Here is a 16241-nt window from a genome sequence, read left to right as displayed (position 1 = left end):
GGAGCACTGTTGGGAGCGCAGCAGAGCTGACGGTATAAATATGCGATCTGACAGCTCCACTATTTACCAAGCACAGCATTACTGTCAAACTAACAGACTCTGGTGAAGGGAAGGTTGGGCATCACGATGCAAACTAAAAGGGAATGTTTCTCTGATTAATGTATTATTTTCTAACACCATACCCAGCCATCACTAACTTGTTGTTGTTTTTCTACAATAAATATTGGACAAAATCATGTTGGTTGGTCACCTTTAATTCAGTTAATTACTATAATTAATCACAAAAATCAAGTCCCCAAAGAGCTATGATTGTTATGACATTGTCATAAACATTGTTACAGACAGTGTGAGAAAATGCTGTATTTGAAAATGCTAAAAGGTTATATGGAGTATATTTACAATACATTGCATCATAAACACTTTCACATTTTACACATAGATTTACATGCTTCAACATATACAGACCTAAACAGATACTGTACAGTGTGATGAGCACAATAGTTTCAGTGGTGTCAAGTGTCCAACAAGCCAATAAACGGACCCACAATTTACATTGTTTTGTGACAATATAAGTCATGTGACATTCAACCTGACATTCAAGTCTATTCTTTTCAGAAATTACTCTATAATAGCAGTCCATAACACAGAGACCGCAGTCTCTAGTGTTTCTCCCTAGTTCTTAATTGATCAATTATTGTTATTGTTTGACTAACCAGTCCATCCACCTGCTGTTCTTACGCTGTAAAAAAAATCTAGTTGCTTCAATCAATTGTTATTAAGTAACTGGTTTCATTTTGTGGGGGTTACTCAACTTACTCAACTATTCCAAGTGTTACCTGAACAAAAAAAAGTAGTTGGCCCAAACGTAGCTCCAACTTGAGAAAACGTAGGCAACAATTCTGTCATTCTAATACTGATTTGTTTGCTCAACTTGTAGGGGTGTAAGTAGATTTAATTTCTTCCTGGTACGGGACCTCCTATGTGTGCACGCATCAAATAAATGGATGAGCCTAATCATAGAATTACATATACAGTGCCTTCAGAAATATTCACTGGCCTACACACAATACCCAATAATGTCAAAGTGGAATTATGTTTTTAGAAATGTTTACAAATGAATGAAAAATGAAAAGCTGAAATGTCTTGAGTCAATACGTATTCAACCCCTTTGTTATGGCAAGCCTAAATAAGTTCAGGAGTAAAACATTTGCTTAACATGTCACATAATAAATTGCATGGACTAACTCCGTGTTAAATAGTAGTGTTTAACATGCTTGTTTTATGACTACCTCCTCTCTGTACGCCACACATACAATTATCTGCAATGTCCCTCAGTCAAGCAGTGGATTTCAAGTACAAATTCAATCACAAAGATTAGGGAGGTTTTCCAATGCTTCGCAAAGATGGGCACCTACCTTGGTAGATGGGTAATGAGCATCGTGAAGTTATTAATTACACTTTGGATGGTGTATCAAAACACACTGTCACTACATAGATACAGGCGTCCTTCCTAACTCAGTTTCCAGGGATGAAGCAAAACGCTCAGGGATTTCACCATGAGGCCAATGGGGACTTTAAAACAGTTTAATGGCTGTGATAGGCAAAAACTGAGGATGGATCAACAACATTGTAGTTACTCCACAATACTAACCTAAATGGCAGAGTGAAAAGAAGGAAGACTGTACAGAAACAAATATTCCCAAACATGCATCCTGTTTGCAACAAGGCACTAAAGTAATAATGCAAAAAATGTGGCAAAGAAATTAACTTTTTTGTCCTGAATACAGAGCATTATGTTTTGGGAAAATCCAACACAGCACATCACTGAGTACTACTCATCATATTTTCAAGCATTTTCAGCGTGGCTGCATCATGTTATGGGCATGCTTGTCATCGACAAGGACTAGGGAGTTTATTAGGATAAAAATAAATGGAGTAGAGCTACAGTAAGCACAGGTAAAATCCTAGAGGAAAACCTGGTTCAGTCTGCTTTCCAACAGACACTAGTAGACAAATTCACCTTTCAGCAGGACAATAACCTAAAACACAAGGCCAAATATAAAATGGAGTTGCTTACCAAGATGACATTAATTGTTCCTGAGTGGCCTAGTTACAGTTTTGACTTAAATCGGATTGAAAATCTATTGGAAGACTTGTAAATGGCTGTCTAGCAATGATCAACAACCACCTTGACAGAGCTCGAAGAATTATTTTAAGAATAATGTGCAAATATTGTCCAATCCAGGTGTGCAAAGCTCTTAGACGTACCCAGAAAGACTCACAGCTGTACTCACTGCATAAGGTGATTCTAACATTGTATTACTTGTATACTGTAGTTAATTTTAACTGTAGGGTCTCATATTTCATTTTGAATGCACTTTATTTACAAATAAAGTACTTATCATGTACTTATCACACTCAGGGGTGTGAATGCTTATGGAAATGAGATATTTCTGTATTTCATTTTCAAGGAATGTGCAACAATCTCTAAAAACATGTTTTCACTTTGTAATTATGGGGTATTTGTGTATATGGGTGAGAGAAACAAAATCAAAAATGTAATACATTTTTAATTCAGTCTGCATGTAACACAACAACATGTGGAATAAATCAGGGGGTATTTGTACTTTCTGATGACACTATAGAATCCCTATTAATTCAATAGGCTCTGTGTGGGCCTAGAAATAAAGATGTATCATTTTAATTTTTAAAATGTATTACATTTTATTAAAGGCATCAATACAACCAGTCATAATGTTTTCCTCTGATTCTCAAACAGTCACTGTAAACGGCTCCTTTACTAGGCTACCAGTGCACGTTCATCCACTCGCAACATATTTCCAGCCTCCAAACAGTGGTGAATAGAAAGAGACCAAACACCAAAAAATGTGATGGCGATTGTCATTAGGCCAGAATTGATGTGCCACTGCTGTCTGCGCAGGTCTCAGTTTCGGCCACTCTACTCAACGCAATTTGGAGTGCATGCTTCTTCTAAACCACCAGTTATCAAGTCCATTCACTTATTATTCACATCACATTTTCGAGTGCAGGATGCTATACCACCAGTTTTCAAGTCCATTCGCTCATTATTCACATCACATTTTCGAGTGCAGGCTGCTATACCACCAGTTTAAGTCCATTCGCTCATTTTTCATGCCTCTGACATGTGGTAATGAAAAATAATGGTGTAATAGCTTACAGTTTTCTTGACATTTTGTTTTAATTATTGTGATAGGCACATATTTGACCATTAAGGTGTGCCCCCACTATTTATTTAGCGGAGACGCCGTACCGGACCGTATCGCCTTACCTAAAAATGACTGTGGAACTAGTTACACACACACACACACCACACAGTGCATTTAACATACAATGTTTTCAACTTACATATTTGATACACTTTGACATACATGATGTCATTGTGCATGTTCATTGATACAGTAATTCTTATTCAACATGTCCTCACCTGGGATTTGAACTCACAAGCAAACTCTTGGTTCATGGCATTCCGATCTTCCTCTTATACCACCAAGTCTGTGCAAATGATCCGTTTATCTGACTATTCTCTCATCGTTGGTTTGATTGTCTTATTTCAGCAATTTTAGTTTTTTTCTGTATAGTTGTCTTATGCTGGTGAGGGATATTACTCTGTTTTATTGCTACTCCTTAATCACTATGATAAATACAATAGTTTTCCTTGAGTGTACTTAAAAGTACACAGAATTGAGATTTACTTTGAATTGCAAAGTGTAGCAATAGAGGTGAAATCCGTCATTGACACAGACATGGTTGTGACTACATAGTAGGAAGATAAGAATGCTGTGAAGCAAGATGTTATGAGTTCAAATCCCATGTTGAATATAAATTACAGCATAAATGAACATGCACAATGTGATCATGTATATCACAATGTAAAATATGTAAGTTTAAAACATTGTACGTTAAAAGCTCTGTTTGTTTGTCACAACTAGTTCCACAGCATTTTTTTTTAGGTAAGATGACCTAACAATAATTTCTAGTTGACAGAATTTTTGCCTACGTTTTCTCAAGTTGGAGCTAAGTTTGGGCCAACACATTTTTAAATAGTGGAAGCAGTTACTGAGTAAGAATGAGTTGAAACAATGTAGTATTGAAGTGTTTCTGATAAATGCAAAGATTAAACCCAGGATAGTCTCCAAGGAACAATCAAGGAGTTCTACAGCCAATCTTTAAGATTGTTTGGGTGACTTAATGTCTTTTAACAAGCAGGTAATGGGTTTTTAATTAGAGATTCTGAGGTTTGGGCTGTGCTATAAGATTGCACAATATATTCCAACAGTAAATACAAGTAAACTACAAAAAAGTATATGTAAAAAGAAAAAGCACTAGCAGCCTACTGACTTTTGACACATGGCAAAAATAATTACATCACATTCACTTTATAAAACCACACTTTACACAAATAACTTATTTCTATTTTGTCCGTCTATCAGGCAACGCTGAACATAGTGCCGGTGTTCCCACACTTATCTGTGAAGTTGATCCTCTTACCACCAGTTTCCCCATAGCTGCTGACATCCTCCTGCTCTGTCTGCTCAGGGCTCTCACGGGAAGAGTCCTTCATGACACTGTAATACACTGGCACATTGTACTTGGTAACCTTCTCTGGGTCTAGTCCTTTGCCCTTGCAAAGCTTTTTGAAGGAGGCACGGAACTTCTGAGACATCAGGTTGTAAATGATAGGGTTGATGGCACTGTTGGTGTAGATGCATAAGCGGCAGAAGAGCAGGAACCATGTGTTTAGGTAGGGGGGGTCCATGAAAGAGTTTACCACCACCAGCGTCCGGTATGGCATCCAGAGCAGGGAGAAAATAATCACCACCACTGCAAGCATCTTAGTAACCTAAATTATGGGGCACAGGGCAAACAAAATGAAAAATGCACGGTGTGATAATTGACTCAAATGTTGCTGGTCGTTTTTTAAATTATAATTATTATTATTTAAAAAATTGACTGATGAAAGGCACTTTATGCCCGCAAATCAAATTGCAAAAACAAAACAGTGTTTTTCTGGTGTAGTGTACAACAATCTAATGATGGTAAACAGAGGTGATAATAACAGAATTCCATGGACTTTGAAACCATTACTATCAGCCTGCTGTGATCTATCCTCCCTCTCTTGAATTACAATCCAAGTAGTACGCCACATGATGTGTCCAGTTGGGATTATTGTAATCCCATACTACATTGATAAACTGTCAAATGCTGTAGCCTAAATTATTACTGTGAACACATTTTGTACACTGTTGTCAATTTAGAAGCCTTTATGAAGCATTTATTACTATCCTCCTGATCTGACGAGCTTACCTGTTTTCTTGACGTCACTGCACCCTTGTTTGTTTTGCCCAACACCTTGACTGTGCTGCTGGAGCGTCCCTGGTGTATAGAACCTTCACTATTGCCGTTGAGATTGGTTGGCAAGGGGCTCATTAATAAAATCCTTGCGATGAGACCGTACAGCACAACAGCCACAATCAGAGGGAGGACATAAAACAAAGATAAGTCTAGAAAGTAAATTGGCATGTAGAGGTTTCTTGAGACACGGTAGCCACAGCTGACCAACACCCCATCGGCATAGACAGTTTCGTTCGTGTCCACTAAAAACAACCACATCATGCAGTAAAGCGAGGTGAAAATCCACACAAAAGAAATGATCCTCTTCGCCCGAGACACAGTGCAAATAAATTGCGCCTTGATGGAGTGGCAGATAGCAATGTAGCGCTCAATGGTGAAGGCTGTGATGGAGCAGGATGATACATTGATACCCAGGTATTGCAGGTATGTGATGCAAAGGCACCCAGCGTAGCCGTATATCCAAGAGTCGACTACTTCTGAAATATTAGGTAAACCTGCCGCTAGAAGGACCACAAGGTCCGCAACAGCCAGACTGACAAGATAACAGTTAGTAGGGGTCATCATGTGTTTGGTGCGCAGCACAACCAACACCACCATTATATTCCCTGCTATCCCAACTCCGCATATTAGAAGTGCGAGAACAATTGTTATAACTTGTACTTCCATGGAGTTCTGTGGCATATTAATCAGAACTTCATTCTGTGTGAAATTGATGACATCTTGAGAGGTGTCATTAGTATTCTCCATGGTGTTTTACTTGAGTTGGCACATTTCTTCTGCTTTAATTTGCCTTGAGGTGGAACAGAATTAAGATACAAATGATTCCAAGATTGCCCAGAATATATAAAAAGTTATAGTGAACCAATTATTTTGTTTCACAATAAGATACACATATCAGTCAATCATCATGTGAGATGACAAAGAAATTTGAAATGAATGAAAGAGCTACTATATAACAATTACAATAATTGAAAATAGGCAGTTTAGCGACCATGGTTAGGAATGGTCTAAGCTTCATAACTCACCAAGTCCAGCTGATATCCACAGAGACAGTAGTGAAAGGACTACTTGGTCTCTCAGTGATGCTGTACTACTCCTTCATCTCTGAACACTCTCTCTCTCCCTCTCTCTCTCCCTCTCTCTCTCCCGCTCTCTCTCTCTATCACTCTCTCTTTCCAGCTCCATTATTCAGCCACACATCAAATGGTGCAGTGTCCTTACTGCTGCTTTGAGCCATCTGATTAGGTTTGTTCCTATGGTACGTTATCAACGTCTATGACTGTGACTGTGACTGTGCGAGGTGATGATAACCCAGCAGTTAACCACAGTAAAATTATAGACTACATCTCAGCCCTGTCTATCACTAGCAATGACAATATAATATTAATTACCCAACTATGAAGTGTGTACACAATGGTTGTGTAAATGCTGGAAATATGTCCCTTGTTTTTATCATGAAGATAAGCAGGGTTCTTTTTATGTCTTCTTTTGGGCAATTGAGGCCAGCTAATATTGATGATGCACCCCCCCCCCCCCCCTTAACCTAACTCCTAACCCTAACCCCTAACCCGTACCCCTAGCTCAGCTAAAGTTAGTCATTTGTAACATATCATACATTTTGCAAATTCCTAACACATTATACGAATTGTAATTCAAATCAAATCAAATGTATTTATATAGCCCTACGTACATCAGCTGATATCTCAAAGTGCTGTACAGAAACCCAGCCTAAAACCCCAAACAGCAAGCAATGCAGGTGCTGAAGCATGTTGGCTAGGAAACACTCCCTAGAAAGGCCAAAACCTAGGAAGAAACCTAGAGAGGAACCAGGCTATGAGTCCTCTACTGGCTGTGCCGGGTGGAGATTATAACAGAACATGGCCAAGATTTTCAAATGTTCATAAATGACCAGCATGGTCAAATAATAGGTCTGGGACAGGTAGCACGTCCGGTGAACAGGTCAGGATTCCATAGCCACAGGCAGAACAGTTGAAACTGGAGCAGCAGCACGGCCAGGTGGACTGGGGACAGCAAGGAGTCATCATGCCAGGTAGTCCTGAGGCGTGGTCCTAGGGCTCAGGTCCTCCGAGAGAGAGAAAGAAAGAGAGAATGAGAGAATTAGAGAGAGCATACTTAAATTCACACAGGACACCGGATAAGACAGGAGAAGTACTCCAGATATAACAAACTGTGCCTAGCCCCCCGACACATAAACTACTGCAGCATAAATACTGGAGGCTGAGACAGGAGGGGTCAGGAGACACTGTGGCCCCATCCGATGATACCGGACAGGGCCAAACAGGAAGGATATAACCCCACCCACTTTGCCAAAGCACAGCCCCCACACCACTAGAGGGATATCTTCAACCACCAACTTACCATCCTGAGACAAGGCCGAGTATAGCCCACAAAGATCTCCGCCACGGCACAACCCAAGGGGGGACCCCAACCCAGACAGGAAGATCACATCAGTGACTCAACCCACTCAAGTGACGCACCCCTCCTAGGGACGGCATTAAAGAGCACCAGTAAGCCAGTGACTCAGCCCCTGTAATAGGGTTAGAGGCAGAGAATCCTAGCGGAAAGAGGGGAACCGGCCAGGCAGAGACAGCAAGGGCGGTTCGTTGCTCCAGAGCCTTTCCGTTCACCTTCACACTCCTGGGCCAGACTACACTCAATCATATGACCCACTGAAGAGATGAGTCTTCAGTAAAAACTTAAAGGTTGAGACCGAGTGTGTCTCTCACATGGGTAGGCAGACCATTCCATAAAAATGGAGCTCTATAGGAGAAAGCCCTGCCTCCAGCTTTTTGCTTAGAAATTCTAGGGACAATTAGGAGGCTTGCGTCTTGTGACAGTAGCGTACATGTAGGTATGTACAGCAGGACCAAATCAGAGAGATAGGTAGGAGCAAGCCCTTGTAATGCTTTGTAGGTTAGCAGTAAAACCTTGAAATCAGCCCTTGCCTTGACAGGAAGCCAGTGTAGGGAGGCTAGCACTGGAGTAATATGATCAAATTTTCAGGATTCTAGCAGCCATATTTAGCACTAACTGAAGTTTATTTAGTGCTTTATCCAGGTAGACGGAAAGTAAAGCATTGCAGTAGTCTAACCTAGAAGTAACAAAAGCATGGATGAATTTTTCTGCATCATTTTTTGGACAGAAAGTTTCTGATTTTTACAATGTTACATAGATGGAAAAAGGCTGTCCTTGAAACAGTCTTGATATGTTCGTCAAAAGAGAGATCAGGGTCCAGAGTAACGCCGAGGTCCTTCACAGTTTTATTTGAGACGACTGTACAACCATTAAGATTAATTGTCAGGATCAACAGAAGATATCTTTGTTTCTTGGGACCTAGAACAAGCATCTCTGTTTTGTCCGAGTTTAAAAGTAGAAAGTTTGCAGCCATCCACTTCCTTATGTCTGGAACACAGGCTTCTAGCGAGGGCAATTTTGGGGCTTCACCATGTTTCATTGAAATGTACAGCTGTGTGTAATCCGCATAGCAGTGAAAGTTAACATTAATGTTTTCGAATGGCATCCCCAAGAGGTAAAATATATAGTGAAAACAATACTGGTCCTAAAACAGAACCTTGAGGAACACCGCAATTTACAGTTGATTTGTCAGAGGACAAACCATTCACAGAGACAAACTGATATCTTTCCGACAGATAAGATCTAAACCAGGCCAGAACTTGTCCGTGTAGACCAATTTGGGTTTCCAATCTCTCCAAAGGAATGTGGTGATCGATGGTATCAAAAGCAGCACTAAGGTCTAGGAGCACAAGGACAGATGCAGAGCCTCGGTCTGATGCCATTAAAAGGTCATTTACCACTTTCACAAGTGCAGTCTCAGTGCTATGATGGGGTCTAAAACCAGACTGAAGCATTTCGTATACATTGTTTGTCTTCAGGAAGGCGCAACAGCCTTTTCAACATTTTTTGAGAGGAATGGAAGATTCGATATAGGCCGATATTTTTTTATATTTTCTGGGTCAAGGTTTGGCTTTTTCAAGAGAGGCTTTATTACTGCCACTTTTAGTGAGTTTGGTACACATCCGGTGGATAGAGAGCCGTTTATTATGTTCAACATAGGAGGACCAAGCACAGGAAGCAGCTCTTTCAGTAGTTTAGTTGGAATAGGGTCCAGTATGCAGCTTGAAAGTTTAGAGGCCATGATAAATCATAACAAATTAAATGGATGATGGACATCCACAAATTAATACCATTTGAAACACAACATATCTTACTAATTGAAGCCCCACGGCACTCAGCCAACCTCATCATCTAGCAGACCTCGTCTGGTTTTCTCTCAAACTAAGACAACACATAAGAGAGTAGGCTACTCCAGCTACTCCAGCCCTACTCTGTCAGTGGGTGGACAGAGCTAATTCTGATTGGTTGCTTTCCTTAAGTCAAAGATTGTTGCGTCAGGGTCTCCCGGGTGGCACAGTAGTTAAGGGTGCTGTACTGCAGCGCCAGATGTGCCACCAGAGACTCTGGGTTTGCGCCCAGGCTCTGTCATAACCGGCCGCGACTGGGAGGTCCATGGGGCGACGCACAATTGGCCTAGCGTAGTCCGGGTTAGGTAGGGGTTGGCCGGTAGGGATATACTTGTCTCATCGCGCACCAGCGACTCCTGTGGCAGGCCGGGCGCAGTGTGCGCTAACCAAGGTTGCCAGGTGCACGGTGTTTCCTCTGTGTTTCCTCCGACACATTGGTGCGGCTGGCTGGCTTCCGGGTTGGATGCGCGCTGTGTTAAGAAGCAGTGCGGCTTGGTTGGGTTGTGTATCGGAGGACGCATGACTTTCAACCTTCGTCTCTCCCGAGCCCGTACGGGAGTTGTAGCGATGAGACAAGATAGTAGCTACTAAAAACAATTGGATACCACGAAATTGGGGAGAAAAAGGGGTCAAATTCACACACACAAAAAAACGATTGTTGCGTCCCTGTATTGTTAAATTAAATCCACATATAACAAGCATGATTACTGTTAATTATTTCTGGTCAATAATGGTTTAGATTGTGTAAAACTTATTTTCATATGACACATAAAACGAATTTAAAGTCTCTCTGAGAGCAAAAACTGTTTCTGTAACTCTTGAACTTATGTTGGAATACACAAACTGTTTTAATTTGTCATATATTATATATTTTTATCAGCACATTACTTTCAACTCCCAGAAGGCGTCAGAAGGCTATTTTAGCCAGTGTAATGCTGGCTAATGTAATGTACAAATACACTGCTCAGGCAGATCACTTTTGACCATGGGTCTCTCATAATCACCCCATTTGACAAAGCTCGTTTTACATTTCCCTGATGCTTAATTAGTGAAATTTTTCTTGTATGCTAGCTTGGATTAGAATCAATAGATAAAGTTACAGGCAAGATATTATACAATTGATTCACTTTATTTTTATTTTGGTACAGAACCAAAGATTTATGACAAGAGAAATTATAGGAATGATACGTTTTTTCCAGGCCTCACAGCAACAAAGCATATTATCTTGACAGTCTTGATGGGGTAAACATGACAAAAAATGAAAAGGGACAAAATGGCTGGATTAAAAATAGATGAACAGGCATTATATTAATACACTGGCTAAAATAGCCTTCTGATGCCTTCTGGGAGTTGAAAGTAATGTGCTGATAAAAATGCAGAAGCCTTTTTAATATATGACAAATTAAAACAGTTTGTGTATTCCAACATAAGTTCAAGAGTTACAGAAACAGTTTTTGCTCTGAGAGACTTTAAATTAGTTTGTGTCATATGAAAATAAGTTTTACACAATCTAAACCATTATTGACCAGAAATAAACAGTAATACCAAAACACTAAAACAATAATCATTCTTGTTATATGTGGATTTTAAAGCATTATTTTATTAATTAATTTGTGCACATGAAATGTCATACTGTAAGACTGCCAAAATATTTCCCCTCTGAACATGAATCTGAGTCTAATAAATGTAATTGTAAAAATTGTTTATTGACACAGATTTTCATTGAGTTTTATGATCATGTAAAGAGTATAATGAGTGTTTTTCATAGCCTACTTGTGCCATAAAAGCATCTCAAATGCACTTAGTGACACCTAGTGAGGCTATGTAGACATCAAACCAACTGTCATCTGTGGATTGTGGAGTTCTTCCTTGCAGTAAGAAATAAAGTAATATATGGTCCTGTTCCTCAAGCGGAATAAAATGTGTTTTATCAACATCTTTTAAAGCGTCAACCTTTTACAATATAAAAGATTGAGTGAAAACACTTGGGGTTGTATGGTATTTATTTAGTCTAGAAACATGGTCACATGAGTGTATTGTTGAGAGGAGGCAGTCTGGGCATAAAGTGGTGCTCCACAACCAGGAGAAAGGTCATATTACTGTGACTCAATAACAGGATGCCCTGTCCTCAACAGGTGCAACGGCTGTTGGTGGAAGAAGGTAAGGACCAAGGTGCAGCGTGGTACGTGTTCATCATTATTTAATAGAACAGAACACTGAATGACAAAACAACCGAAACAGTTCTGTCTGGTGCAGACACAAAAACAGAAAGCAACTACCCACAAAACCCATATGGGCAAGAGCTACCTAAGTATGGTTCTCAATCAGAGACAACGACAGACAGCTGTCCCTGATTGAGAACCATACCCTGCCAAAAACAAAGAAATACAAAAACATAGAAATATGAACATAGAATGCCCACCCTAGTCACACCCTGGCCTAACCAAAATAGAGAATAAAAAGCCTCTCTATGGCCAGGGCTTGACAACAGGCCCTTTGAATCAAGGAGGGCAGGATGTTGGCACTGGATTCATTGATTGTATTTTAACACAGGGATAAGCCTGTAGCAGTATTTATTAGAGAGGGGTAAAGAAAGTTTTTGTTCGGGCGCCAGGCAGGTATTAACCATGCCGAAAGGAAAAGAGTAGAATAGAGAGAACCACTACCAGACCCACACACATCAGCAGAAGAGACTGCCTAGAGTGTAGCCTGTTTACCAGATAGCCAGTGGAGAGAAAAGAGAATACACACCATATAAAACCCACATTCCAGCACAGGGGTAACCCCAACAAGAATACCTCATACAATAATACTAATACTAATAATGGCATAGCAATTCAACAGCAACTGCATACAAGAATAAACCCAGTCATCAACATAGGATTTGCAATAATCTGTATTATTTTCTAGTGGATGAGTGCAGAGGGTATGAATGTGGGGGGTGTTCATCGACACAACAAAGGCCTTAAAAATGTCCAGTCTTCTCGGCCACGTGTCATTAGTACATCTCAATACAGTTCACATAACAATACACAATTTGCAAGCAACCTCCCTTTTAACTAAAATGTCCAAATACTTCTGGCAGGGCAATAATAGTCCAGCTCTATAGAACTTCAATGGGAAGTGCATTGGAAAAATAGAGAGTCTGTTGCAGGGTAAAGCACTGGAACGATAGAGGGAAGAGAAAAAGAGAAAGAGAACAAGAGAGATCTTAGCTGTGGTCTTCAGGCGTGCAGGTGTACTGTCTGACTGTCCGATGGTTTGTATGTTAAAGCTTCGCAACAATGTTGCTACTAATCCATGCGATCCATAACGGGTGCGGTCCCAAACGAAAACAACCACGACCACGCGATTACACCGATGATTGAGTTAAACACTCTATAAACTACACACGCTGAAAACAAACAAAACTTCTGCAGCACAGCACACACAATCAAACTGTCGCGCCACCAAAGAGCCCCTCCCCAAAGAGCTGAACGAGCTCTCTTTATATTCTTCTTCCTTACTGCTCATGCGCTCTTAAAGTGGCAGTGCACGGTGAAGGCTCTGTGCAGATTTCGCCACAAGCCTGCTTGTGTCATTTTGGAGTTTATGTTTTTTCCAATCTATTTTGTATATTACAGAATCAGTTGAATTTGGAAATATTGAAAAATGTAATCGACAAATTCTCTTAGCTGACAGTTGTAGAGACTCAGAAGTTATTTTTTTAGATTCTAAAATAACTATTAAAATGGCAAGAAATTAAAACAGGAGCAGGGAACAGCATTAAAAGCAGTTATTTAGTTCTACAGCAGAGGTCTCCCTAAACTACAAATAATAACAGCAAGTCAAGCTTCAAATCAAATCAATCACATTTTACACACATAATCGGTGTAGACTAACAGTGAAATGCTTACTTACGGGCCCTTGCCAACAATGTAGAGAGAAAAATAATAGAAACAATATAATGACACAAGGAATTAGTACACAATGAGTAACAATAACTTGGCTATATACACGGGTTACCAGTAACGAGTCGATGTGCAGGGGTAGGAGGTAATTGAGGTATATATGTACATATAGGTAGGGGTAAAGTGACTGAGGTAACAGGATAGATAATAAACAGTAGCATACATGATGAGTCAAAAGAGTAAGTCCAAAAAGGTTCAATGCAGATAGTATGGATAGCTATTCGGTTAACTGTTTAGCAGTCTTATGGCTCGGGTGTAGAAGCTCTAAAGGGTCGTGTTGGTTCCAGACTTGGTGCATCGTTACCGCTTGCTGTGCAGTAACAGAGAGAACAGTCTATGACTTGGGTGGCTGGAGTCTTAGTCAATTGTTTGACACCGCCTGGTATAGAAGTCCTGGATGGCAGGGAGCTCAGCCCCAGTGATCTACTAGGTCGTACGTACTTCCCTCTAGTCGGATGCCAATCAGTTACCATACGAAGAGGTGATGCAGCCAGTCAAGATGCTCTCAATAGTGCAGCTGTATAACTTTTTGAAGATCTGAGGGCCCATGCCAAATCTTTTCAGCCTTCTGAAGGGGAAGGGCCATGCCAGGCAATTGACCTACTCCCTATAGGCTGTCTCATCGTTGTTGGTGATCAGGCCTGCCACTGTTGTGTTGTCAGCAAACTTAATGATGTTGGAGTCATATGCAGTCGTGGGTAAACAGGGAATACAGGAGGGGACAAAGCATGCCCCCCTGAGGGGCACCCGTGTTGAGGGTCAGCGTGGCGGTTTTGTTGTTGCCTGTCCTCATCACCTGGGAGCGGCCCATCAGGAAGTCCAGGGTTCAGTTGCAGAAGGTGTTCAGTCCCAGGGTCCTGAGTTTAGTGATGAGCTTGGAGGGCACCATGGTGTTGAACACTGAGCTGTAGTTGATAAACAGCATTCTCACATAGGTGTTCCTCTTGTCCAGGTGGTAGACTGCAGTGTGGAGTGCAATGGAGATTGCGTCATCTGTGGATCTGTTGGTGTGGTATGCGAGTTGGAGTGGGTCCGTTGTCCATAGAAAGCATAAATTAAAAAGTGTTGTTGAAATTTTTGTCCTGTTTCACCTGTATTCTTCAATAAGAAATGAATGATCTTTTCCTACTGCTTTTTGAAGAAGGTTGCAGACACTTTCCTGAGGACGCTCCTGGTGTAGATCTCCAGAAACACCATGATGTATCCCACCAGACACAGTAGTGCCAATAAGACCCTCACTCTCAGGTCTGGTGCAGATGGCTCTACATCACAGCGTAATGCCTCTGGGCTGAATGTCCAGTCATACTGCTTGTGGAGGTTTGCCAGTTCTGTATCCCACAGATAGCTGGGATAATACATACTGTAGGCCTGGGAAGCGCAGCCGAACCTGTCAAAGAAAAGAGAAATCCAGTCACCATTTGTCCAATGTGTTATTCAATATCATATTATTATTGATCTCAAGGCTACACATTATGTAATGTCACATTATGTTCTGGGATGTGCCTGATATCATTTCGAAAAGTATCAATATTGACTTACCTTATATTTTCACAGCTATGCTGACAGATGCAGCTGGAGCATCCAACAGCCAAGGCCCATTCACTGTAACTAGGTGGTACACAAAAATAACAATGAAATACAAAGTCACCAATACACTCTTAGAAAAAAAAGTGCTATCTAGAACCTAAAAGGGGTCTTTGGCAGTCCCCATCGAAGAACCATTTGAACAAAAATGTTTTGGTTTCCAGGTAGAATCATTTTGGGTTCCATGTAGAACCCTGTCCACAAAGGGTTCTACAAGGAATCCAAAAGTGTTCTACCTGGAACCTAAAAGGGTTCTCCAATGGGGCCAGCCAAATAACCTTTTTAGAACCCTTTTTTCTAAGAGTGTACTATTGGAGCAAGACATCTGGTAAATTCCTGTTTTATTATTTTACAACTTGTAGAACTAACCATATTTTTCAGGTTAGTTGGTTTTATTTGGATTCCATCATCAGATGACTTTTGCAACAACTGTCTTGTGATGTAAACATTGTCAAACTTAACTGAAAGGACATGTGACTTTAGGTATCAGGCTGATTCAGCTATCAGATACATTGCAAAGTTAGCTGCCAGAATTCTGTTTGACAGAAGTGTATACTCCTCTAGCAGTTTCTTGGCATTTAAAAAGTCACTCTCAATCTGCTTGTGTACTGTAATACACCTCTTTTTCATCTCTGACAAGTCAATGTCAGTAAATTGATCACATTTTCTCTGTCTGGTAACAATATTCAGTTCTTCCTGTTTTACTTTGATAGCTTATCTAACGAGATCTCGCTTTGCTTCTTGAAAAAGCTCAGATGAGTTTAAAAAAGAGCGGGCAAAACCTTCAGTTGCACTTTCCCTTTCCCAGTGCATGGGTAACTTTTGAAAAAGGAGCTTATTCACAGTCAATGTCACATAGATATGTGTAAGATTGTTCTCAAAGGGGATGAATCAAGTTATTGGGGAAAAGTGTGAGCTGAAAATGATGAAAGTTGTGAGCATGAGCATTAACATTCACTCACATGGACAGGAGTGACAAATCAACCCATGAATCAAGTTATTGGAGAAAAGTGTGAGCTGAAAATGATGA

At 40.5% G+C, this 16241-nt stretch overlaps 1 protein-coding gene and 1 pseudogene across 1 annotated transcript; both read right to left on the bottom strand.

The window, feature by feature from the left end:
• Positions 1 to 238: 238 nt before the first annotated feature.
• LOC110532537 (thyrotropin-releasing hormone receptor-like) lies at positions 239 to 6516 on the bottom strand. Its single transcript, XM_021616522.3, has 2 exons — positions 5347 to 6516; positions 239 to 4882 (listed from the first exon to the last, which is right to left on the bottom strand). The coding sequence occupies exons 1-2, from the start codon at positions 6139 to 6141 to the stop codon at positions 4469 to 4471; spliced, it is 1209 nt and encodes a 402-aa protein (XP_021472197.2). The 5' UTR covers positions 6142 to 6516; the 3' UTR covers positions 239 to 4468.
• A 7954-nt stretch (positions 6517 to 14470) lies between these two features.
• On the bottom strand, positions 14471 to 16024 carry LOC149981296 (osteoclast stimulatory transmembrane protein-like; annotated as a pseudogene).
• Between the last annotated feature and the right edge of the window lie 217 nt (positions 16025 to 16241).

Source organism: Oncorhynchus mykiss, chromosome 9 (assembly GCF_057628025.1).
Source record: "Oncorhynchus mykiss isolate SJ-2025 chromosome 9, ASM5762802v1, whole genome shotgun sequence".
Lineage (NCBI taxonomy): Eukaryota > Metazoa > Chordata > Actinopteri > Salmoniformes > Salmonidae > Oncorhynchus > Oncorhynchus mykiss.
Note: the sequence above shows the minus strand (reverse complement) of the source record. Positions and strands in the feature narration are given on the sequence as shown.

Bases quoted from the DNA above. Each gene is read 5' to 3' on its own strand.
- LOC110532537 (XM_021616522.3), bottom strand. From the start codon at position 6,141: ATGGAGAATACTAATGACACCTCTCAAGATGTCATCAATTTCACACAG. The intron at 4,883-5,346 runs GTAAGCTCGTCA...CCCATAATTTAG, and splicing joins CAGTGACGTCAAGAAAACAG to GTTACTAAGATGCTTGCAGT.